The following is a 25,122-nucleotide window of genomic DNA, read 5'->3' on the forward strand; positions in this document are numbered from 1 at the left end:
ACCTTGTTTACTCAGAATTTCCACACTGTGCTGGATGGACTTGCTATTTCATTGGTGTTTCTCTCAGTTCAGTGGAGTCATTTAAAACATTGCTTCTAAGCATCTCCTTTTCGGGATTCTTGGTAATTGCATCGTATTTTGGCCTTGGTTATGCAGCTATTTCAAATAGAAATGATTAACTTGTGAGCAACAACCAAGATTTAGAGCAAGGCTTGCTAAAAGGCTATGAAATATCCACAGATGACCTCTTTAATACCTAACATTTAAGGGTCTGACCTACAGTTAGGAAGTGAAGTCACTAATGCACACCCACCAGTAGCCATGTAAAGCCCACCACTTCCATTGAGTCATTTAGAAACACTCTACTAACAAATTAGCTGGGGTTTAATGACCGTGAGCATCGTATTGGGTCAGTAGTTTCCAGCTTGTGATTCACAGTCCTGGGTGGGAACAGGGAAAAGGGCTGTGGGTTGCTTCTTGGGTGTCCATCAAAGCTGACCATGCAAAAAAACTTATGCTGGGAGGGTAAATTTGCTACGAAAAGTTATTTTTTGAAAAATGTTGAGATGTCAGCAAATACAGGAGGCTGAAAGCCACTGGGTTTGAAGAGAAACCCGTGGGAGGTGAGGTATGTGCCAGCTGCCCCGCGGGGCTCACCAGGGTAGAAGCCGCTGCTGACCCCTGCCCATCCTCTCCCCAGGGAGACTCAGGTGCAGGAGCTGGGGGCACGGGTGCAAAAGCACCTGCTTCACTTCAGCTGCAGGGGCAACGCAATGGGTTAAATGCACAGGTGGGAATGGCTGGACTGGCTGCACGAGGATTAAGTTTAACAGTTTTGAACTGCAGAGTTCTTTTAAAACCCTCCCTCACCCTGTCTGGCTGTGGTGGACCTCAGTGTGGTCCCCTGCTTGTCCCGCCCTCCAGCAGTGCAGGGACACAAAGAGATGGTTCCAGCTCACGGCGCTGCAGCCTCTCCTGCTCCTTGCTGCAAGAAAATGATCAACAGCCCCCCAGAGCCACCCCTCCCGGCACATTTGAAAGAGAAAACAAAAAGCGTTTTGCATCACTTACTTGGCCAAGCGCTTGTGAACGAGTCCAGCTGCCAGAGCGAGGTGTGCCGTGCGAGGAGTGAGGCCACCAGATGGGGGTCCCATCACCTGGCCAGCTCTTTATCCATGGCCCAGGCGCAGGGCTTGGTTTCTCACAAGGTCAGGGAGCAGGTCTGCAAGGGGAGATAAGGGGCGGTGTGGAAGCGAGCAGCGAGCTCTGCCCACAGCATGGGAGGCCATTTGCAGAAACCCCTCAGAGAGGACACAGGCACGTACTCCCTAGGCATTATCTGCTGGTGCCACTTGACTAATCACATCCAGGGAAACCTGAAGACCTCCAGGCCAGCCTGTTTTGTAGCTGAAGCTCTCTGCAGTCCCATATCTCCACCAGCATAACCCACCAGCTTCACAGGCGCCACCCCCACCAACACAACAAAAAGGATCTTTTCCTATTTAAAGCTTTTCCTATTAAAAATATCCAGCTGTTTCCTTCCTCAGGAATTGGCTCATGTAGCTAAAGGTGCTGCTCTGAAGCCATTTGTTTACGCTTATAGCATTGATGACTTCGGTGGCTGGACAGATAGGCTGACACCCAGATACACCAGGCTCAGCCCCATAGCCTCACACCTCGCCAGCCGTGGGGCTGGGGCTGAGAGCTGTGCTTCCCTCCACGCTAGCACAAGCCAAAGACCCTCCCGCAGTGACACCCAGGACTTCTGGCTGGTGCAGGGCATTTTAAGTCTTGTGCTAGGCATCCATCACTGCCCACTGGATAATTGCACTAGTTGCATTTAAGCATTTCTTCTTCAGCTTTCACCTGCTTGTATTAAGGTTCAGCTTGTGCTCCTGAGCTTTCCTGGCAAATTTAGAAACATTCCAAACTATTGCACATTTTCAACAGCCTTACCCCTTTCCAACATCAACCCTGTACACATCCCCGCTCGGTAACCAGGCTGCTCCAGAGGCTGTAGGGTGGCGGAGCCAGGGTGCACGAGGGCACAGAGCTCGCAGCAGGAATGACAGCAGCCTCCCTGGGCCATGGACAACACCCACCCCATGGCGTGGCAGCTGTGCCAGGGCTGGGGAGCTGCAGCCAGCCCCAGCCTCCCCCGTCCAGGCTTGGAGGTGGCCACACCAGCATCACCTGGGAGATGGCCACAGTAGGGTGGCAGTCATTTGTGCAGGGGTGGCTGTGTGGGATCGCATCTAGGGGTGCAGCCTCAACCGCCTGCCTCCCAGGAGCTAACACAACATGGAGCCTCCACTTTGCTCCCAGCTGGCAGCAGCAGGGAAGGGGCTGGCAGAGACGCACAGCTCGGCAGCAAAACCAGCGCAGCCCCAGGCAAGGACTCCAGTTCCCCTGTTGCTGCAGGCTGGCTCAGAGGAGGGTAGCCAGGCACAGGCAGGGCTCTCCCAGCTTTGCCTGGCCCAGGAGAGCCCGCGTCCCATCGTCGGCAAGACGGTACGGCAACACCACACCACAACCCCTGGCCTCAGCGCCACTGGGAGAAGGGCTCTGCTGGCAGGCAGCTCGCTGCAGCCTGCTGGGCGTGCGCCTTGCACACACGCACGTACCCATGAACACACACACATATGCATGCACACACACATGCACCCATGCACACGTGCATGCACACACTTGCTCCCTTAAGGGAGCACCCACCTTACCTGCCATCCCCTGGGTAGGCAGCTCTGCTGGGACTTTGCACCCCATCTCCGCGGGTCCCCGAGCCTCTCTGGGGCGGAACACAGGGTCCCGTGGCAGGGCTGTGGGCCAAGCCCTGCCAGGGTGGGTGGGTGGGGGACCTGCTGGTGCACAGTCCTGGGCTGGAACCCACCCTGCAGCCAGGCAGCCCGTGCCCCTTGCCGGGCAGTTGGCAGCACTCGCCTACGTCTCCCTTGGACACCCCACACCAAACCCGTGCCCTGGGGGTTGGTGCCAGGCTGCAGCTGGGTCTCTGAACTGCCAAGGGAAACGGGGAAGGAGGTGGGGCTGGAGAGCTGCGGCAGGCAGAGATGAGCCCGCCAGAGAGCAGCACCTACTCAACACCAAGCGTCTGCACCCGTGGGCCAACACGCACAGCCCCAGCCCAGTCGCCGCTGGACCACAGCGACCTTCGCTTCCCCCAAATACGCAGGCAGACACAGGGGGAAGTGTTTCCTTTCTCCACCATGGGAACTGGTTGCATGGGAATAATATATACATTTTAATGATATTTGAAATAGACAGGAAACGCATAGCTGGGAGGAAAAAAATACCACCAGGCCGGCTCTTGCAGAGAGCTCAGTGACAGCTGGTGACTGTGGTAGGGTAAGAAAGTGAGGCGGGGTGCCAGTTCCCAGGCTGGTTCGGAGGTTGCTGGTGCAAAAGCAGAGCAGAAGCGGGCACCTGCCCAAGCCCTAGGGCGCAGGGGGGAGACCTGGCGACGTGGCCTCATCCCCGTTCTGCGCCGTGATGAGGATGCTGACCTGCAGCGTGCCGCAGCGGGAGCGCAGCACCCAGGTGCCCTGATACGCCGGCCCCGGCCCCACCACCTGCCCGGGAGGAGGAAGAGGAGGGAGGGGAAGGCTGAGCGGCTGGCAGCTCACGGCATCGCAGGCCACTTCTATGGTGCCCTCAGGGTTGCTGTAGGTGCACTGCCCTGGAGCATCCTCCCCTGGCACCCCGTCCCAGCCCTCCTCTGGGGGGATGGTGGGCTCTTTCGGGCACTCCAGCTGCCGTTGGGGGACATCTAGCAGGGACCGTCCCTGGATGGCGGCCGGGCTGGCGCAGAAGGCTTGTGCGTGGATGAGTGGTTCGGCAAAGCCTTGCAGCCAGCCCAGGAGATAGGCCAGGCGGCAGTCGCAGGCCCAGGGGTTGTCAGCCAGCCCCACGCGCACCAGCTCCTCGTTGGCATCGAAGAGCCCTGGGGGCAGGCGGGCCAGGCGGTTGTTGTCCAGCACCAGGGAGGCCAGGAGGGGCAGCCGGGCCAGCAGCCCAGCCGGCAGGCTGGAGAGGTTGTTGTGGCTCAGCTGCAACGCCACCAGCCCCGCCAGCCCCTGGAAAGCCCCCTCGGGGAGCTGGTCCATGGCATTGTGCGAGAGCGCCAGGGTCTGCAGCACTGACAGGTTGGCGAAGAGTCCCTGGGGCAGCGTCTCCAGCTGGTTGTGGGCCAGCGAGAGGTGGAGGAGGTGAGGGGTGCTGGCAAGGAGGGTGGCGGGCAGGGTGGCCAGGCGGTTGCCCTCCAGGTTGAGGACAGTGAGGTTGGGGAGACTGGCGAAGATGTCAGGAGCCAGGCTGCCCAGGGCGTTGTGCTGCAGCTGCAGCCGCCGCAGCCCCCCCAGCCCGGCGAAGGCGCCGGCCGGCAGCTCCTCCAGCCGGTTGCCGTCCAGGTGGAGCTCAGCCAGCTGGCCCAGTGCCCCAAAAGCACCGGGGGGCACCTGCACCAGCAGGTTGTCGCTGAGCTTGAGGAGGCGGAGGTTGGCGAGGGGGGCCAGCAGCCCGGCCGGCAGCTCAGCCAGGACGTTCTGTGAGAGGTCGAGGGTCTGGAGGCGCCGGAGCGGGCGGAAGATGCCGGGGGGCAGCGCCTCGATCTTGTTCCCTGGCAAGCGCAGGTCCTGCAGGCCGCAGGCAGCAGCAAAGAGCCCCGGCTGCAGGGAGTGGATGGCGTTGGCACCCAGGGAGAGCTTGCTGAGGCTGGACAGCCCCACCAGCACCCCCGGGCTGACTGCTGGCAAGGGGTTGCCTGACACCTCCAGCTCGGTGACGTTGGGCAGCCCCTGAAAGGCGCCAGCCTCCAGCTCCTGGATGTTGTTGTTGAGGAAGACCAGCTTGGTGAGGGTGGTGCTGGAGCCCAGGTCCCCGCTGCGGATGCTGCTCAGGGCTGTCTCCACGAAGAAGAGCTGAGTGGCTTTCCCTGGCAGGCCCGCCGGGATCTCCCGCATCCTCTCCTCTGAGCAGAAGACCTTGGAGGTGTCGTAGCACTGGCAGGCGGGGTGGCAGGACAGGGGCAGCCCCCCTACCAGTAGGGACCCCAGCCCCAGCAGCGTGTAGACCACCAGCCTGCACTGGAGAAGGAGCCGAGCCTCATCCCCTGCTTTGGCAGGGCAGAAATCTACGCCCGCAGGTGAGTGTTGCTGGGGAAGTGGCTTTTGCAGCCAGAAACGCAGGGGAACAAGCCCAGGGGCACTGCCAGCGCCAGCAGCTGCCCCGGGTCATGGAGCATCCCTCCAGCCCCCGACCCCCACACCACCCCAGCGCTCCCCTTGCGGGAACAGGGAGCACCTCCCCCCCAAATCTCTCCCTGCCTGCCCCATGCGGTCAGCTGGGGCTCTTCCCCTGCACCCCAGCCCTGCTCCAGCCCACCCCGTGACAACCAGGGCAGTGCCACCCTTGCTGATAGTCCCCACGTTCTGCAGAGCAGCAGCAGAGGTGGGAGCTGTGGGGTTCCACGGGGATCTCAGGGGAAGCTGCAGCCTCACAAGACGTCTCTGCAGGCACGGACCTGGCTGCTGGTGAAGGGGAATGTGTGAAGCAGGGGGATGTGCTGCGCACACTGGGTGATGGGGACAACGCTGCAGAGCTGCTCTGCGCTCAGTGACAAAAGGAGCGGGCTCCACTGGTTGTATTTCTAATTGCCCATCGAGTACTTCTTTCTCTGCAAGCAACCAGAGCAGCATCAAACCTGCCTGAAGGATATTTGGCTTGACCAAATGCCTGTTTCCAGCCCATGGCAGGCACTTTTTGACCATCTGAGCAAAGCTGTGGTCTCCAGACCTCCGCCAGTCCCTCCCTACTCAGGACACATGCCAGTGCTGCCAAGTGATGGGGGATGCTGCCTGCCCCACGGCGGTGCCCACCTGCAGACACAAGTGGGGGTATCCTGGACTTACATCAGCGCTCAAGAGCAGTGTTGGGCTTGGCTTTTCCTTTCCACCGTCTCACTTGTTTTCACGCAGAGCCATCAGCGACTCCCACCTGTCCCAGGCCCCCCCAAACCACCCGAGCAGTGTGGCTGCCACTTACCGAGCATGGCATCGTGGGGACCACCACCAAGACTGCAGCAGGTTTACAGGGATGCCGCTCGCCGAGATCGGACAATGTTTTCTGGGGCGGATGGGAAGCTGACCGATGGGCCGTTCCTGCTGGGGCGGAGCTGCTCTTTGCTGCTTATCGGCAACAACAACCCGTGTCCTTGGAACGCTTCGAAAAATAACCTGACCCCAGAGGGACTGGAGGTGAGGTCAGAGGCAGCCACCAGAAAGCATCCTGGCAGGGAGGCGGGGTCCTGGCCCCAGACATTCACTGGCCCTGGGACAGTGGCAGTGGGCTGCTGTCACAGGTGGCACCAGTCCCACACTGAGGTCAGCATGTTTGCTTGCAGCAGCCCCCAAGAGCCCCCTGGACTCAGCGGGCAATGTGGCTAGGAAACATCCCTTGCATGAGAGAAGGGACCGGGTGAAGCTTAGCAAGGCAAAGCAATGCCATGGGGAGGGGATCACCCTGGGACCATCGTGTTGAGATGTACCCAGTGCTTTGTAGCCTGGGACATGGACCCAGCCAGCAGCGGGATGGCCAAAGGGACCCATGGACCAGCTGGGCTCCCAGGGAGCTTGCAGCCTGCCCGGGGGAGCAGCATACTCCACCATAAGGGCTGTCCTGCAAGGGCCTGTGTTGGAACGGGCTAGGGTGGCAGCAGCCACAGAGGCAACCCCACGGGCAGGAGGAAGGACACTTACATGCATTCAGCCAGACCGATGGAGCAGACGGTGACACACAGAGAAACTCAGCTGACGCAAGCCAGCTGCAGCCAGCTCTGAAGGGAGCCAAGTGAGCTCCCCACAACCCTGGGATGGAGCTGGAGAAACCCTCGGGGCCCTGCCCTAGGGAGAGGACTGCAGGAGGCAGTCGGTGTCTCCATCAAGCAGCTTGCCCAGGTCTCAGCTCACTCTCCAAAGCCATCCTGCTGCTGTTGGATGGCCTAGCCCTCCTGGGTCCCTCACCCCAGGTTGGAGCCCAGACCAGCACGGGGTCTGCAGCACAGCCCACTAACACTCTCCCAACCCCACCAGCCTGTACAAGCTTTTCCTCAGCATGAAAAAATTTCAAAATCAAGCGCAGCTCCTGCCCCTGCTGGGTCATCCCCCAGCTACCCACCGCGGAGGAGCAAATGAACGGCTCTTGTCACTGTGGGTGGACAACTGTGCTTTAATGGAGAGGTCACAGCGCAGCACCCAACGGCCCCGCAGCACAGTCCCGTGTCTCCCGCCACCGTGCAGGTCTCAGCCCGGAGGAGCATCCCATCATGTGCATGAGCGTGGGGCTGCTTGTGCCAGCGCTGGCTCCTGGGGTGCTGTCAGCATCCAGGATGCACCATGGGGTGCACACCAAGCGTGACCCTTGTCCCGTGGCAGCGATCCCCAGGCAGCCTGGTGCTGCCACACCGTGCGCAGAGGTGAGCTGGACTCTTGTGGCCATGCCATGGCTGGAGGAGGCACAGTGGCCGCTGGACACAGGTGCTGCTGGGGGACACTGTGGCCCCTGCCTGCGATTTGCAGAGCAGCCAGCACTTGCTGACCACCCTCCCCACCCCGGCATGCAGCATCATCATGCCCGTTGCCTGAGGGCTGCGAGCAGGCAGCAGGACCAGGCACACACACAGGGGCACATTTGGGGTGGGAAGAGGAAGAGGAGAGGGGAGGGGAGGAGAGGATGTAGCTTTGCCAGGCAGAGCAGGACCAGGCTGCTCACTAGCTGGCAGGGTACACACAAGGGTGTCGAGGCAGTGAGGCCCAGGGATAGGGTGCAACAGGAGCAGCCCAAGCATGCTCCAGCAGCCCCAGGGAACAAGTGCGGGAGTCTCTCTCAGCCCCTGGCAGACAGCCCTTGCAGGGGAAGAGGCGGCCAGCATGGCCACCTCTTGGGTCCAGCAGGTCCAGCTCCGTGCATGCTTCGCCCCCCACCTCTATAATTCCCCTGCAGCAGGGGCTGGTGTGAGCCCCCAGCCACCTGTGGGGTTGGGGCAGGGCGCTGCAGGCAGGGGCAGGGCCGCAGGAGGGTTAGCACCAGCGTGAGGCAAGGGCTCAGGGGATCTGCCACTGTGCCCAGATGCTGGCATGTGGCCCCATGGCTCTCCTGGCAGGAGATGCACAAGCGAGAGGGGAGCAGGAGATTGCTTGGGGTGAGGGAAGATGCTGGCTGTGCTCTGGCCCACGCTGCCTGCAGGCAGGGAGGGCGGCTTGGACGCGGCTGAGTTACTCAGGGTGTGCCACCCTAGCAGCAGCGCCAGGTCCAGGCGGCCCAGCCCGGCGGGGATCCCCACCCAGATGTAGGCGAGCTACAAAGCAGCACAAGGACGCGCAGCTCTGCGGGAGGCAAAGGCGCTCGCTCAGCTCCCAGCCCTGCATGACGGCTAGCACCTGCCTGCCCAGGCAGGGGCAGAGGCTGAAGGCACGGGGTGAGGGGGAAGAGGGACTGGGGTAGGGCAGCAGGCAGTGCGAGGGCAGGCAGCGCTGGAGGGGACAATGCGAGGTGAAGGACGGGGAAGTCCTGTTGTTTGGGGTAAGCACCATCATGGCCAGGCTGTGGCTCCCTGCTCAAGGGGTCCCTCTCAACCCCCCCACAGCCCGGCCGCTGCCCCCAGACAGGGAGCAGGCACAGAGGCTGCGCTGGAGGCGGGAGGGGCTGGGGACAGAGGGCAGCGGTGGGAGGACACCCAGGTGCTGCAGAGCAGGGACAGGGCAAAGCAGAGCAGGCAGGGGGGACACGCAGCACACGGGGTGATGCTGGCCTGTCCAAATCAGCGAGGGCAGCTGATGCACAGCTGCTGTCATTTCCCCCGGCCCCAGGGTCTGCCAGGCACTCATGCTTCATTAGGTGCCTTCATCCTCATGAGCACAACGTTGCTCTTCTTCCTACAGCCGTAGACCACGAGTGCCACCAGAGCAGTGAGCAGGGCTACACACAGCAGCACGATGACCGCCACCACCACCCCGCTCTGCGTGCGCGTCAGCCCCCACCACCCCCTCTCCTCCTCTTCTTCCTCTTTCTCCTCCTCCTCCTCCCGGGGGGAGACTGGCAGCCCCATGGGGGGCTCCGTCCAGGCACCCTCTGGCAATGCCACCTCAGAGGGACGAGCAGGGAGTGGGGTGCTGGGATGGGGGGAGGCAGTGCGGGGCTGGGGGGCAAGGAGCTGGTCCCGTGGCAGCCCGGCAATGGGGGTGCCCCGCAGGGCAGGGGGCTGGGCGCAGAGGAGGGGTGTCTCGCCCACCTTGTCGGGGTTGTCCTCCAGCCAGCCCCGCAAGGGCAGGATGCCCTCGTCACAGCGCCAGGAGTTGTTGTGCAGCTTCACCTCCCGCAGGTTGGCCAGTGGGGAGAAGATGCCGGCAGGCAGGTACTCCAAATCGTTGGAGTGCAGCTGCAGGCGCCGCAGCCCCGGGGTGGCCCTGAAGAGGCCCCGCGGCAGTGCCTGCAGCTGGTTGTGGTGCAGGGAGATGTTCTGCAGCTTGGGCAGCCCCTCCAGTGCCTGGGCGTCCAGGCGGTGCAGGGCGTTGGAGTGCAGCGACAGCTCCAGCAGCTCCCCCAAGCCCCGGAAAGCCCCCGGCGCCACAAAGCGCAGCCGGTTCTTGCTGAGGACCAGGAGCTGCAGCTGGGTGAGGTTGCTGAAGACAGCGGCGGGGAGGGTGGAAAGCTCGTTGTCGTAGAGCCAAAGCTCCCGCAGGTCAGGCATGGGTCCAAAGGCGCTGGGGGAGATGTCCCGCAGGCGGTTGACATGCAGGGTGATCTTGGTGAGGGCGCGCAGGGGCAAGAAGACGCCACTTGGCAGGGCAGCGAGGAGGTTGTTGGACAGGTAGAGCTTCTGCAGGTTCCTGTTGTGGACAAAAAGCTCCGGGGACAGCGTCTCCAGCTGGTTCTGGTGCAGCCCCAGCTCCTGCAGCTCCGGCAGCCCGTCGAAGGCACCCGCTGGGATCTGCCGGAGCTGGTTCTCGTAGAGCCGCAGCACCTGCAGCCGTGCCAGCCGCTCAAAGGCCCGGGGCGGCAGGCGGTCGATGTTGTTCCTGGCCAGGTTGAGTTTGGTGAGGCTGGTGAGCTGGTCGAATACACCCTCCTTCAGCTCCTGCAGGTTGTTCCCGTGCAGCTGCAGCTCCTTGAGGTTGCTCAGGTGGGCAAAGTGGGAGGGCTCAACCTGGAGGATCTGGTTGCTGGAGAGAAGTAGCGACTCCAGCTTGTCCAGGGGCTCGAAGACCTGCACGGGGAGCTCCTGCAGCTTGTTGCTGGCCAGGCTGAGGTAGCGCAGGTCGGGCAGGTGCTGGAAGGCCCTGGGGCTGATGCGCGACAGGTCGTTCTTCTCGATGCGCAGCCCGATCAGCAGGGAGGCGTTGCCGAAGGACACGTCACCCAGCTCGGCAATACGTGTGTTGATGATCTGGAGGGTCATGGCGTTTGCGGGGATGGGGCTGGGGACCGCGGTGATGCCGGCACCGGAGCACTCCACCTGGGCAGTGCGGACGCACTGGCACTGCTCCGGGCACTGGCCACCGGCCAGCTGGATACCCACCAGCAGCAGCAGACACCGCCACCAGCCTCCCTGCTCCATTGGGCCTGCAGCAAAAACAAAAGAGGGGGGCTCAACCCCTGCAATTTCCCAGTCCCCCAGGGCCACTGCCAGGGATGGGTGCTGCTTTCCCCCTGGAAAGGGCCACTGAGTCTGTGGCCACTCTCCTGCACCCAGCATGGCAGAGAGGCAGAGGAGGGCAGGCGAGGAAGGCTGGGGGCAGGCAGGGCTGGGCACAGCCCAGGCGGAAGCACAGAGCCGGGGGCTGCGGCGCCTGGCTGCCATACCACAGCTATTAGTGGCATCCCTGGCGTCCCCCTCGCTCAGCTCCTCCAGCAGCTAGGAGTGCGGTTTCCTGTTTTGCAGTGAGCGTGGCAAGCTGCTCCCAGCGGTGCTGGCCTCCTGGGACCACCAAACAGCTGAGATGTTCACCGGAGCAGGCCTGTGGCACCCACAGCTGAGCGGGTCCCGGGGATGCTGGGTGGGGGCAGGAAGAGGAAGAAAGGGCCCCCCCAGCACACCCAAGCACCCTCCTGGCTCTGCCCAGCAGCGAGGGCTCTGAGCTGCTGTTGCGGAGCCGAGAGCAGCACCGGCACCCACTGCCCGGGCATGCTTTAGCTCCAATCCTGCAGGAGCCCGGGTCAGCCAGGCCCTCTGCCAGCTCCCCAGCCCAGGCTGGGTACAGGCGTGGCCCTGTCTGCACTTCATCCCCAGCAGAAGGTCTCAGCCCTGGCTGATTTTGGCCATGAGAGCGGGGTGTCTGGTGCGGGCACCTGTTTGCGGGCTGGTCCAAGGGGTAGTCCAAGGGAGCCTGGGGGGAGCAAGGGCTTTACAATGAGGGGCTCCATCACCCTACAAGCATGGCTACCGTGGACACCCTCTCCTCCCTCCTCTGGCCTGGGAGCTTCCCCCCTCTGTAGATTAAAGCATCAGCCTTGTGCCAGGCTGGCATGGCGCTAACAGCTTCGAGTGGCACAAGGGAGGGAGAAAACCCGCAGCTCCCCCATCCCCGAGCACAGCTCAGCCAGATGGGCAAATCCGGCAGCGCAGGGGTCCGGGCACGGTGCCCTGGCTGGCACAGCACCCCGGGGTGCTGGGGGCACAGCCCATGCCCTCCGCCCCAAGCTCCCTCCAGGGAAGACGCTTGCTCTCTGGCAGGGAGGGAGGAACTCTCCACAAGCCAGCGCAGTTTATGTTTCCCATATGGAAACAATCTGCATCCAAGAACAGCTTTGTTTATAGCAAGCCATTTATAAACTTCCCCAAACGCTCTGCATATCAAAAGCCCTGCTCATGTCACTCCCTGGTAAGACAGCTCAGAGAGCATCCACGCTGGATCGCCGTTCAGGAAAAGCAGCTGAAAACAATTTATCTCCTCTTTTCTTCTAGGGACAAAAAACTTACAGACCAAGGAGCTGAATATGCCCTACCACTCAGCCCCTCAGCATCCCGCTGCTCCTAACCTCAGCCCCCCCTAAATGTTAACTTTGCCCCCCCTTAATTTTCTCTATTGGTTGTTATTTCAGATATGTTGCCTGTGTAACTATTTCAGCTCCTACAATGCCTAAGTGGTCTCATTTTGTTGGAGAACCCTTGCAAGACAAACACCTCCATCAAATCAAAAGATGCTGAACATGCACATCCCACTGCCATGCCGCCACCCTCCAGAGCTGCCCCAGGAGTCCCCCAGGCCCGGGGCCGCTCACAGGGACAGTAGTGGAGAGGAGACTTACCCGAGTGTCCTGCAGCCACGAGCGCCGAGCGAGCACAGCTCTGTGCTGGCAAGAGAGCCGAGTGTGGTTCATGCTTCCCCTCCCAGTATATAACCCGTCCAAATCAATGAATCAGCACAGGGGCAGTGTCGGGGTTAGGGAAAGCACTCGAGCAGAGCTGCTTCCAACACCTATTTCCTCAGCAAACACAGCAATCATCTCCAGCATGGAGTTTTGGGCTTCCCCCTCCTGAACCCCAGTGCCCTTGTTTGAAGACAAGCAGCCAGCCCTGTGAACACGCTGCTCACGTCAGCCAGCACCCAGGTAGCAGCTCGGCCCCGGGAGCCCCCCTGGTCCCCGGTGGGACACGGCTGGGTGCCCTAACCGTGGGGGCAGGGGAGGCAAAGCCAGGCCCCTGGGCACGATCCTGCCCTTCACTGGCACGCATTCACACCAGGGCTACTCCACGGCATTGCCTTGGCACGTGCACAGCACTTGCCTCCCCGGCTACAGCCCCTGCAAGTGTCAGGACCTCCGGCCGTGCCCCAGCCCAGGGCCAGCAGCACGGGCAGCCCCCCAGCACGCCAACCCTGCCTGGGTCACAGCTCTCATTCACTGCCCCCAGCCGCAGATGCAAACGGGCCAGGAACCCACAAGCACCCGCTCCAGGGCTCTGCTCCACAGGCACCTCGGCCAGCCCAGCCAGGGAGCGGGCACCAAGCACGGGTCAGTGCCATTGCTGGGGCCAGGCTGCTTCGCAGAACCCTCAGCAAACCCGAGCATCTCCCACCAGCGCCGCCGTGCCGGCAGGCGCTGAGAAACCCCCTCGATGCTGATTGCAGGCAGCCTAGCAGCCCCAAAGCGGCACATGCTGCCATCTCCCAGGGGCTGCCGCGGCTGTGCAGCAGCCCACATGCTGCTCTTCATCCTCAGCAGCCCTGACGCATGGGTGATGGAGCCCAGCACCCAGGGGTGTTTGGGAAGCAGGGCACAAGCCCGTCCTACCCACTTGTTCAGGGGTGCCTGCTGCCACCCCTCCCCTGCCCCCTCCAACCCACATGGGTGCATGGGGGTGCCCTTGGCCCCCATGGCCCAGCCCATTTCCCGCCCCTCACCCACCTCTCCTGGGCAGCCCGGGTCCACCAGGAACGGATACTGGGGAGGAAGCGGTTGAGGAGAGCCAGCACTCCCATCGGGCTTCCCGGAGCCCGAGCAGCCCCACGCTAACCACGGGGCAGCTGGAATTTCCCTGATCACATCTAATCCTGTCTCAGCCCACCCATGTTTCCGCCGGCTGCAGCAGCCCCTGCTCAGGTCCCAGCCGGTGCTAACAAGCTGCTGGAGATGGGAACAGCACCGGGCTGCTGCCGGAGAGGAGGAAGGAAGGCTGCCTCCATCCCCATGCCACAGCATGCTGTGGCCTGAGGGGTGCGAGGGCGCAGGGGACGGGGACCCTGTTCAAAGTGGAGCTCAGACCAGGATAAACAACAAACTGCAGGGATGGAGGGGGAAGTTTCCAGCCAGACTCTGAGGAAAGTGACAGGGATCGTGGGAAGAGGGAAGGGAGTGGGACCTCAGCTGGAGACAACCGCCACCGCTATGTCAGATTGCATGGGGGGCCTGGCTGCCGTGGGACATGCCGGATGGCCACGGACCCCTCCCCAGCTGGGGAGCAAGCGCCGAGGCTGGGGCTACCCCCCAGCCATACTCCCTGCCTGCTCCTGGAGCAAAGCCCAGGGATTTGGGGACGGAGAAGGGGCATTTTGAAAATACCACCCACAAGTGCTTTAGCTCACACGCCATTGACGTAGCAGATTTTCCCAGCACCATGGTTCCCAAAATAACTTCCCTGCTTCCTTGACAGCAGTGCAGCTGGAGGTCAGGCGGCAAGCTTGGGAGCTGCCCATTCCCTGCAGCCCTGGCACGAAAGCAGGGCTCTCGTGGCCTTATCGCACCCGTATCACCGGCTCTGTCTGCCCGCCGCCAGCGCCAGTGCTGCTGGGCTGCTGCCTGCTCTGACTCATCCCAGAAGCACACAGCTTTTCAGCAAGGCAACACAGAAATTAAACCCCAGCACTTCCGAAAAACCACCACCCCAAGCCCAGTCCGACAGAGGAATGTCAGACTTCACTCCTTCCAAGCAGCACTGCCCCAGGGGGGACACAGGGATGGGGATGCAGTGGTGGCTACCCTCAAACACCCTGCCCCCAGGAGGGAGGGGATCAGATTATGGCACCTACGGCCACGCAAAGGACCCGAAGTTTCAGAAGAACCCAGGTAACAGCCCTGCCAAAATCCCAGCAGCCTCTAGCCAGGCCTCAGGAACCTGGCTCCGGCCCCTGGCTGGAAAGGACGAGTGTGTTTTCAAGACATCCCTAAAAATAAAGCAAGGCTGAGTAACGGCACAAGCCCGTGCACCGCACCCGCAGGAGAGGGAGCTGCTCCTGGAAATGAACACACAGGAGCTTGCTCCAGGCTACATGCAAGGGAGGGGAGCGGGGGGCAGGCAGGGAAGGGGAGCTGCTGCCTGCGGTGCAAGATCTCAGGACACACGGACACGCTGTGCACATCTGGAGGGGAGAGGCAGCTCCCAGAGACAGCATGTGGATGTTATTGAGGGTGAGATAAGCGTTTTGCAAAAGGAGGCTGCTCTGCATAGCAGGGAGCACGCACGATGCTGGATGGAGCGGAGCAAGCTTCGTGCCATGAGAAAGCCCCAGGGTCCAGCAGTGCTCCAGGGACCTTCCCCAGCTCCAGCCACACTGGCCAGAGAAAGGCCGAACAACCCAGACGAAGCTCGGGATGGCGTGGAGTCACTGCCATGTCCCAATGCCTCTAAGGAGAGGACGGAGCCCAAGGGTGGGCACCTGCCAGACCCTGTGCCCCCATGAGATGGAGCTGGCAGCAAAACCTGCGGTCACAGCTGGGCTGGGGGGTTGGCTCCTTCCCCCAGAGCCACCAGCCCTCCTCGCCATCTCTGCTGCTGCACAAACACAATTTTCTGATTCCTCACCAAAGGCAGTGGCCAAACGCTGCTGTGTGAGGAAAAGCCAGAGCACGCGGTGCTGCCCCACAGCCCAGCCGCTGCCGGCAGTGGCAGCCTGGGCTGGAGGTGCCCTTGCACCCGAGAGCCCCCGGAACTTTCCGCTTTCTCCTGCTGAGCCCACAGGAGGGCTGGAGGCCCTGTGGCAAGTGGTCCCAGCTAGTGTTACCCCTTGTGTTTTGATGTAACCCTGGCTGGGGCTCCCAGAGGCTGGCAGGGCCAGGAGCAGGCAACCCTTGGCCACGCTGAGCCACTTGCATTTAACGCAGTCTGGGTTCCCAGCCGCAGCAGGGCTCCCGTCTGTCCTGTGACCTCTTGCACAAGCCCTGGTGCTCCCCCACATCAAGCTCAGCCCCAAAACACCACCAGCCAGGAAGGTCCCAGGAGTCCCAGAACAGCAGCATCACCCATTTTTGGGGAGGTCAGCCTCGCTCCTGGACAGCGGGACAGTCCCGGGTCTGTCCATGCTGGCACACCTCCAGTGCATCCCCACAGCCGGGATGGTGGGCGCAGGAAAGCCGAGTGGCTCTGAATCACCAAAGGACTCAAGGCTGCTTGGAAAAATTCATGTAATCACTAAAATTAGCAGCTTGTGGGCTTGGCCGGGAGAGCACATTGCTCATCTGCCAAACAGCTGAGCACGCTCACCCACACCGCAGGGCTGCACAGCCCAGCAGCCTCCGCTCCTCCCCAGCCCCTGCTCCTCGCACACCTCCAGCTCCAGTGTGCCTAAATTCACACCCCTGGGACGGACAGGACATCCCCAGGCCCCGCCACTCCCCACAGTGCAGGGCTGGGACCCCCTCCCCTGTTATTTTGCACTGCTGCAAGCCACCCACCAGGCCATGAGAAACCCCCACGGTGGCCCCCGGTGCTCACAGAGACTGGCTGGCCCGGGGCGTCAGGCCAAACTCTGCTCTGCTAAAGCGGAGGAGGGTGGGTGGAGGGCTGGGCTAGGGGCCAGAAGAGGGGGTCCCCTCGGTCCTCCAGCACTGGGGGACACCTCCGGGCCTGGGCTGTGCAGCAGGACACGCAGGCTTGAGCCAGAGCTGAGGGGTGAAGGAAGGTGCATTAGTCCCTCGGAAACCCGTGCTGGGGCATTCACCACGCATTAGAGGGGTACCAGCAGCCCCTTCCCCACCACACACCCACCCTAACCCTTTGAGGAGCCCAAACCAGAGAGCTCCTCCATAGGGACAGCAATCCAGCCCCCACAGCATTTTCAGCTCACTGCTTGAGGAAAGCAGAGCTAGGGCTGCCTCCATGCTCATGGCTACATGATGCCCCATCTGCGTCTGCCCCAGGGGATGGGGACAGGTTCTGCCTTCCCTGGGGAAGTTGGGTGGGAGCTTTGGGAAGGAGCAGCAGCCCTGGTTCGTCCAGGATGGGCAGCAGGGATGGCCATGAGGCTGACCTCCATCCAAGCACCAGCAAAAGACCCAGCACAACCCTCCTGGAGCTCAAGGAAAATAGCATTTAGGATCTCAAGCACCAGCGGAGCTCGCCTGGCCAGCAGGACCATCTCCTCCAAGCTCAGCCCTGGCCTGAGCCCTCAGCAACAGCAGCAGCGCGCAGGGCTTGGCGCGGGCTCAGGGCAGCGCTAGGCTGGAAGGAATGTGGGGCTCGCAGCCAAGTCCGCCTGGAGAGATAATCTGAAGCGGAAAGAGCTTGTCCGATGGGCGCTGCGAGAGGGGGGAAGGACCGGCTGGAGCGGGAGGCAATGGCGGGGGGCTGGTCCCTGCTCATGCACTGCGAGGTGTTTGCTGGTTCGGCTTCGTCCCGTTTTCCAGCTCCATAAAGCCATCCCTGGCACCAGGGAGTGCCCCAGGGGCCCCTTCCCGACAGCCCAAGGGAGAAGAGGCCCCATCTCTCTGCTGTGTCCAGGGGAAGCTGGCAGAGGAGTGCACAGCAGGCTGCGGAGCCGCTGCCAGCCATCGCTGGCTCCCTGCCCTGGGCTTTTTTTCATCTAGAGAGATACAAAGACACAGCTGAAAGCCTGGCATGTTGCAGAAAAACCCGACAGCTCTACAGCAGCAATTGTACAAAAACCCGGTGGCGGGGTGCCTCCAGGTCCTGCTGGTGAAGCAGACCCCCACCCCGCAGTGAAGCAGGACTCGCCCACCATGTCCCAGGCAAGAGGCTTTGGCAGGGCTCACCCACCCATAAACACCCAGCAGGGAAGGGGATGTGAACCCATACTCTGGGTAGGAAAATGGAGGCATAACACCTCCACAGCTTGCCCATCTCTGAACAGAGCAGGGGCGGAACAGGAGCCTCAGGCGTCCTGATCACTTTGAGAGTTTATAAACACTTGCAATCCCAGCCCTGTCCCACAGGTACGTGCCTTTGGCTGCATCTCCTCCCAGCTATTCCATCATCCCTAGGAAATGCTGTGCTCCCCTATCGCAGCTGCTGAATGAGCTTCCCCAGGCAACGTACGCTGGTCGGAGGCCTGGAGGAGACACAGCCAATGCTCCATAGCGTCAGCCGGAGGCTCTCAGAGCTCCTGCCTCCCACCCAGTGGTCTCACACGCTCCTGGGTGTCTTCTCTGAGCACGCCTGCCATCACTCAGCTTCTTTTTGCCACCAGGAGAGGGAGGATTCGAGGTGCAGGCTCCAATCTTGCTGCTACATGCTGGGGCTGAGCTGCATTTAGTAGGCACCCACCTGAGCTCACTCCCCTCTGCAAGCAGCCAAGGCCCTCCAGCAGCTACTGGCCTCACGTGGCAGAGGCGACACGGAAAGGGCAGAGATGCCAGGGACACGAGCGCAGCGCATGAGTGCTGGTGGCTTGGAAGGGTCCTGCAGCAGCTGGGAAACATGCAGAGAGCTGCCAGCACGTATGGCAGCAGTTAATCCCCTCCTCGCTACCCCGCTCTTCAGGGACTGTGCATTCAAGTCCCAACAAGCAAAGGAGAAGAGCACCTGCAGCGACATCAGGCTGGAAACACGCTGGGTATTCCTGTGGCCCAGCACAGGGGTCAGAGCTCCCACTGCTCCAGGACTTCCTAAAGCAGAGAGAGCAGGAGCAGCCGCCACAGAAACAAGCGTTTGAGGGAACCGAGCGAGTTACAGAAGACCCTTGACTATCCTGCGTTGGCGATGTACCCCAAGCGCTCCTGACTAGGATGCAGCCCTGGAGGCAAGCTCCTGGACCCTGTGGTCTAGTTAACATGCAGGGCTGTTAACCACGACTCTGCATCCCATACAAGAGCCAAGGGTGTGGAGCCAGTCCCCTCAGCCACCGAGTGCAGATGTGCTTTGCATCCACCCTTTCCCCAGCAGCAGGGACACCCCGCACCAGGGATTAGATACCTCCAACCTTTTCCAGCCCCCTGTCCCCCCAAGCCCAGCCTGGTGGCGAAGGCTGGGCAGTAGATCACGGAGGCATGGGCTGCAGGGACTGGGAAAAACCTTGCCAATACACCGGCAATGGCAAGCCATCAGTGCCTTGAGACAGCAGCAAGGCAACGCTGCAGAGAGGCTCCGAGGTGCAGCTGCACTTTTCCTGAGGAGCCCTCCCTGCTGCCTCCCCGCCTGCCGCAGCCACCATCACGCTGACCTGGAAGATCGTCACCTTCTCCGGTGAAACAGAGATGGGATATAAATAAGCATGTCCTTGGACTTCCCAGGACAGGGAGTTTTGCAGGAACAACTGCTGGGCAACAGGCAATGAATCAGGGGCAGCTCAAAACAGGACACCTCAGAGGAAGAGTTAGTAAAACACCCCAGCCCCTTATTGCTCCAGCCTTTTGTTGTCTGCTGACTTCACTTCCCCGTCTGGCTCAAGTGTGGGGAAAGCCCAATGACAGCATGTAAAGACGAATCACCCTCCTCCGAGCACTTGACTGTACGCAGCCGCGTGCCAAAGCCCCCACGTGCCAGAGCTCAGCGACTGCGGAACGGGAGCCAAAGGAGCAGCACGGAGACCCAGCTGGCCCCGCTGCGGGGCCGGGGCAGCCAAAGGAGGGTTCAAAAAGATGGCAGCTGCTGCTAACCCGCTGCTCTTCCAGAGGTTGGGCATTAGGGTGTTGTACACCCATATGGCAACCGAACTGTTACTTTTTCTTAGAAATCAGGCAGTGTGCATCCCAGAGCCTGTAGCCACGAGTGCAATTCTTCAGTGCCTCACCGAGGCACACAATAACCAGCACGGTTTGTAGAACGATTTCCTCGTTAGTCCAGATTATACTTACCTCCTGCCTGCTGTGAGCAGATGCTTGCGTGGCACTGGTACGACAGCGCTGGAGCTGCAACAACACTAAGTGGTCATTATAGTTGCCTAACCAAGAACCTAAATTTGTAACAACTGCCTCCTTTTAAGCACTAGCATGTAACATCCCAGAACCACCACCAAGAAAGCTTCATGTCGGCTTTGTGCTTCCCTTAAATATGTTGCAAGAAATATTCTGGTGCTTCTGTTTCTGAATCCAGTCCCAGTTTGCTTCGCACCAGCTGTAGTGACTTGCATTTCTCCTCCTTTAGAGATGGCTCTACCTACCAGTTAGCCAGGTTTGCTAAATATTGTTAAACCTCACCAGCAAGACAATGATTATTTAACACCACAGAAGCACACTGCCTCTTTTCACAGCTTAGAAGAGGAATTCAAGTCCAGCAGCAGAGCACCCTGAAACAAAGCAGTCTGTAGTTTATTCTCATTGCCTAGAGTAGCACACAGCAGGAAATAAGCCACAAACCTGCAGCAAATGCAAGCTCTTTTCAGTTCAGGCTTGTGAAGTGCCATCTCAAGGCCATCCAGGAAAGACTTCAATAGTTAGAAAGCCAGTAAGGCTACAAAAGGACTCCTAGAGCACAGGGTCTCCTGCTTGAGATGCCAGGGAACCACATCCAGAGGTTCTTTAATCCAGCCCTAGCTTTTGAGCACAAATTTCAGAGCTTTTAAGAACAAGCTAAGTCACAAAATTAAGATAAAAGCTAATAGTTAAATCCAAGAGCTACAAAGCACATGCAGTCTGACAGCTACCAGTCTACTTACAACTTAACATACGCCTATCATTCAAAATATTAAAAAACATTTCGGTATGAAGACCAAAACCCAAACTATTGCCTCACAGTTGTCTTTGTATATCAACACTCAAAAGGGCTGGAAGTCAGGGAGTAATACTATGGAATAAGAAAAGGTAAAAAGTAGTGAGACTGAATATAACTGAATATGCTACTGCATAATGCAATTTGATGGAGACGTGTATGTTTCCCAGCCAACTTCAAAAAAACGTGGCAACACTTCAGGGCCCTCAGATGAGGCAGGCTCCCTGCCGCTTTTCTGCACGTCTATGTTTTGCTACCCAAGCCCAGGAGAGACCATCCCCTTCTCTCCCAGCTCAGTCAAGACCAGCTCTCAAACCAGCTACGCTCCTCTGGAGCCAAGCCTCAGTCCTGGGCATCTGCCTGGCACTCTCATTTCAAGACTCACTGCATCATGCAGCGAGTAACACCTTGCTTCTCAGACCACTGGTCAAAATTTAAGGATGAAAGTGTTTATTTAAAATCCAGATTTGTAGTAATGTTACAAAGTTTCCAAAAAACAAACAACAAAATACATCAAGGTTATACTTCCTAGGCCAGGATCTTACTTATCTTCCTCTGGTTAAGCTAGAGGAAAGCACTGTCAGCTTTGAATGGTACGCCTTCCTCCTGCCACGTCCTGGAAAGGGACTGAGGACAGAAAAACTAAGATGTTTGCACCATGTCACTCTGCCCCCGCCTCCATTTTTAAAAGGTCTTTTCCAGCATCCCCTCCCAAAAATACTATTTCTTTTTTCAACAAGGAGACAAAACACTGCAGGCAGCATAAGGCATAATAGCATTTGGAGTACTACAGGCAACCTTTAAGGCACAGTTAAAAGCCGTGTTCCTATGTAGACTTCCCTACATTGATGCCACTTCCATCTGAGCAGCGTGAGCACGACAGCAGGCAGTGGTGTCTGGCAGGGACAGGGCTGCAGCCCAAAGCAGGAAACCAGTAGCACACACATAGAGGTGACCACAGGTTTTCTTTCAGCTCTCCATCTGGGTTCCTGCATCAAGTGCTGTAGCAACATACAGTGATTACAATCATTTTCGGTGAACACTGTAAGGTACGTTAAAGCGCATTTTCATTATGCTGTAAAAACAAGGTCTTTATGGTTCTTGCTAAGAAGATTTGTAATCCATATCTGAATTAAGCGTTAACTGCCCAAATGCTCAAAATGCATCCAAAACAGTGCTTCTCTCTTTGGCTGGTATTCTCGATCTTCTTAAAAATTTTACCAGAACTACAGGCTGAGCAGGAGTACTTCTGGAGTGCAGGAGCTGCCTGGTTATACCCATCACATACAGACTGAGCACAATGGTTACACTCTGGAGTGCTAAAATCGAAGTGTGAAGGCACAGTAATAGCTGACAGTAAGCAATTCTGGTATTAAAACAGGGTTTAGCACTCCTGTGGGCTGGCAGCTCATCCCACCAGGCAATAGTAGTTAAATCTGTTCCTCTGACACTGTTGGTTTCTACTGTGATGCTGGGAGAAGCCTGGGTTGGAACATCTGAGAAATGAAACCCAGGCTGTCCAACACCTTGAACACTTGAGTAGGTAAAACCTGGAGTTGCAAGAGGAATTGATGTGGGTGTGCTGGTACCCAAGCTGGACGCCACTGTTACAGTAGTCTCCCAAGATGATACCAAGTGCTCTGTCACAAGGTAAGTCGAAGCCTGGGGATAAGTTGAGCTGAACATCTGGTATGTAACAGCTGTGGTTGGCAGGCACTTCAGGTGGTGATCTGTTAGAGCCACAAGAGAGATATTCTGTAGTGCCAGCGGGCTGTCACACATTAGAGACGGCACATCTTTAACTATCTCCATGTTCTTTTGGAGCCACTCTTGGAAGCCAAGAATTTGGCAATCACATTTCCAAGGGTTGTCGACAAGGAAGACTTCTTGCAGCTCAGGTAAAGCAGTAAAGAAATCTCCAGGAAGAGACTGCACCTTAGTACTATTGAGGTAAACCTTCTGAAGGTGCTTGAGATTATGAAAGAGGTTTCTAGGAAGAGCCTCAAGCCTCGAATCAAAAAGGGAAATGTTCTGCAGTTTCTGAAGGCTCAGGAAGATGCCCTCTGGCAGTCTGGAAATATTATTTGTATGCAGAGAAAGGCCCCGCAGTTCATTCAGACCACTGAATGCATTCTTAGGAAGAACACTAAGCTCTGGATTAAAACTCAGCACAAGAAGCTCTAAATTTGTCAAGTTACTGAACACAAAATCTGGTATTGTTGAGAGTTTTGTGTGATACAGCCACAGGCTACCAAGATGCTTCATTTCTCCAAACAATACTTCTGGAAGAGTCTTCAGGGGGTTCCTGTACAAGGTCAATTTAGACAGGTCATGCAAGTGCAGAAAGAGCCCAGGAGGCAAAACCTCAAGCTTGTTTCTGGAGAGCGTTAGGCTTCTCAGTTTATGAAGACAATGAAACGCATCAGGGGCGATGGACTGGATGTTATTGGAATGCAGGAAGAGTTCCAGCAGCTCCTTCAGGCTATCAAACATACCAGACTCTATTGAAGACAGCCTGTTAAAATACAGCATCAGCTTCTCAAGCCTGGTTAACGCACTAAATATATTTCTAGGCAGTGCTGCCAAATAATTTCTCGACAAGTTCAATACTTTGAGTTTGGCAAGTTTCTTCAGCATGCCACTAGGAAGTGCTGTTAGTTGGTTTTTGTTCAATAAAAGCTCCTCCAAACTAGCTAGTTTGTCAAACAGATTTTCTTCTATGGATTTCAACCTGTTATTTTCAATGATCAGCTGCTGAAGTTGTACCATGTCATCAAACACTTCCGGGGGAAGTTCGACCAGCTTATTATCTAGCAACTTGAGGGCTTTTAGTCTTCTCAAACCTTTAAAAGCCGTTGGTGAAATCAGAGAGATGTTGTTTGAAGACAAGATGAGATGCTGCAGTTCCACCATCCTAGAAAAAACATCCTGCAAGTATGTTACATTAGCGTCCGTTATGCGAATTGTTGTCATGTTGCAAGGCAGATTTAACGATTCCAGGTCTTTTATGTGGGGACCAGAGCAATGAATTGCATTTTTTGAAGAGCAGTCACATTTCTCAGGACAAAAAGATGCAGCCAACTGGAAGAAAAGGTTGATCATCACTGACAAACGAAACACCAACATCCTTGGTGAAGTGCCAGAAACATTAGCTGTTGAGATAAGAGAGAGTTGGGATTTGATCACAGGTAGTTAATAACTTAGCAGCCGACAAAGTTGTGTGACTATATCATAAAACCTGGAAATGCGTGTGAAATTTCTCTTGGCTTGAAAGCAAACTTCAAAATCTCTTTTCCTGTTGACTGCAAATATTTCTAAGGAGCTCAGCTTACACTGAGAAGTACAGATAAAGCTCTTTTGTAAATCAAGTATTCCTTGCTTATATTTGTACTAGTCAAGTATAATAAAAGCATATGAAAATCATGATGGAACTCTAAGTAGTCATAAGGCATATATTTATTTGAACAGAAAAGCATTATACTAAGTTACACACAGCAAGTCTTTAAAAAAAAAATTATCAAAAGGTCCAGTATTTTTTTATTGTAGGTTACCTGAGGTTTAAAAATAAAGTTTAGCTTGCAAAAATAGATAATGGAGGTAAAAAGGGTGTCCTGTATTTTAAGTGGCCAAAAGCAAAACAGCACACAGTTTTGTTAAATCATCTCTCAGCATTTGGAAGTGATCGCTTCTTGGAACAGCCCAAGAACACACAAGAAGCAACAGGCTATTTTTGATGTAGCCTGAAATAAAACGCAAGAGCTCATGCAGCACAGGACAGCAGTGGGCCTCTGATAACCAACGAGTCTCATTTCAGCAGCTTAACACAATACTAAGTTACCAGTGGTATTAAAAATACAGTGAAACGAGAGGAAAGAAATGCCATGAGGTTTGCTAGAAAGCTGTACCAATAAAGTTAGATCTGCATGAAACATACCACAAAGTTGTATAGATTTCCAAACAAAAAAAGGAACAGGAGAGCAATCATTTTGGATATCTGCTCCACCGTGGACCTCCATGGGTGCAGGGGCACAGCTGCCTCACCGTGGGCTTCACCATGGGCTGCAGGGGAACCTCTGCTCCGGTGCCTGGAGCACCTCCTCCCCCTCCTTCTGCACTGACCTCGGTGTCTGCAGTCGTTCCTCTCGCATATTCTCACTCCTCACTCCAGTTGCAGTTTGTGTTCCCGTTGTTTCCCCCCTGCTTCTTAAATACGTTATCACAGAGGCGCTACCACTGTTGCTGATTGGCTCGGCCTTGGCCAGCGGCGGGTCCGTCTTGGAGCCGGCTGGCATTGGCTCTGTCGGATATAGGGGAAGCTTCTACTTCTATACTTCCAGCAGCTTCTCACAGAAGCCACCCCTGTGGCCCCCCCACTACTGAAACCTTCCCATGCAAACCCAATACATGCTATAACGATAATAGTTAAAAGACCAAGTCAAACAGAAATCCTCCACAGTTTAGCAACACTTCTTCAGTGAAATCAACAAGTCCAAGTGTATCAGAAACCTGAAGTCAAGCACCTTGGCTGATCAGCAGAAGCAGCAGCTGGGACTGCTGGAATAGCTGGACAAGTTCTGCAGACCTAACTGGAATAGCTGACACCGTGTCAGTCTTCAGCTCCAAGAACACTGGGGGAGAGGAGGGCTCCATCCCAACATACCCTTTTCTAGGGGCAAGGAGGAAGTTGTCAAACCAACCCCACCAAACAGACATGGGTACAAACACAATCACTTAAA

The 25,122-nt window shown here is 57.6% G+C and overlaps 3 protein-coding genes across 3 annotated transcripts; all 3 read right to left on the reverse strand.

Annotated features, from left to right (window-relative positions):
- Nucleotides 1-3,449: 3,449 nt before the first annotated feature.
- Nucleotides 3,450-8,600, reverse strand: CPN2 (carboxypeptidase N subunit 2). Its single transcript, XM_075716869.1, has 4 exons — nucleotides 8,448-8,600; nucleotides 8,287-8,365; nucleotides 6,055-6,197; nucleotides 3,450-5,096 (listed from the first exon to the last, which is right to left on the reverse strand). Exons 1-4 carry the CDS (start codon nucleotides 8,598-8,600, stop codon nucleotides 3,450-3,452), a joined length of 2,022 nt encoding a protein of 673 aa, XP_075572984.1.
- Nucleotides 8,601-8,890: 290 nt separating this feature from the next.
- Nucleotides 8,891-10,624, reverse strand: LOC142594330 (uncharacterized). Its single transcript, XM_075717041.1, has one exon. It carries the CDS (start codon nucleotides 10,622-10,624, stop codon nucleotides 8,891-8,893), a length of 1,734 nt encoding a protein of 577 aa, XP_075573156.1.
- Nucleotides 10,625-20,871: 10,247 nt separating this feature from the next.
- LOC104036200 (uncharacterized) lies at nucleotides 20,872-24,387 on the reverse strand. Its single transcript, XM_075716600.1, has 2 exons — nucleotides 24,321-24,387; nucleotides 20,872-23,538 (listed from the first exon to the last, which is right to left on the reverse strand). The coding sequence occupies exon 2, from the start codon at nucleotides 23,510-23,512 to the stop codon at nucleotides 21,542-21,544; it is 1,971 nt and encodes a 656-aa protein (XP_075572715.1). The 5' UTR covers nucleotides 23,513-23,538; nucleotides 24,321-24,387; the 3' UTR covers nucleotides 20,872-21,541.
- Between the last annotated feature and the right edge of the window lie 735 nt (nucleotides 24,388-25,122).

The sequence above is a fragment of the Pelecanus crispus genome, chromosome 9 (genome assembly GCF_030463565.1).
Source record: "Pelecanus crispus isolate bPelCri1 chromosome 9, bPelCri1.pri, whole genome shotgun sequence".
In the NCBI taxonomy this organism is placed as follows: Eukaryota; Metazoa; Chordata; class Aves; order Pelecaniformes; family Pelecanidae; genus Pelecanus; species Pelecanus crispus.

Bases quoted from the DNA above. Each gene is read 5' to 3' on its own strand.
- LOC142594330 (XM_075717041.1), bottom strand. From the start codon at position 10,624: ATGGAGCAGGGAGGCTGGTGGCGGTGTCTGCTGCTGCTGGTGGGTATC.
- LOC104036200 (XM_075716600.1), bottom strand. From the start codon at position 23,512: ATGTTGGTGTTTCGTTTGTCAGTGATGATCAACCTTTTCTTCCAGTTG.
- CPN2 (XM_075716869.1), bottom strand. From the start codon at position 8,600: ATGGTGCTTACCCCAAACAACAGGACTTCCCCGTCCTTCACCTCGCAT. The intron at 6,198-8,286 runs GTAACTCAGCCG...GTTGCCGATAAG, and splicing joins GCTAGGGTGGCACACCCTGA to CAGCAAAGAGCAGCTCCGCC. The intron at 5,097-6,054 runs GTAAGTGGCAGC...CTCCTTCTCCAG, and splicing joins TCCCCACGATGCCATGCTCG to TGCAGGCTGGTGGTCTACAC.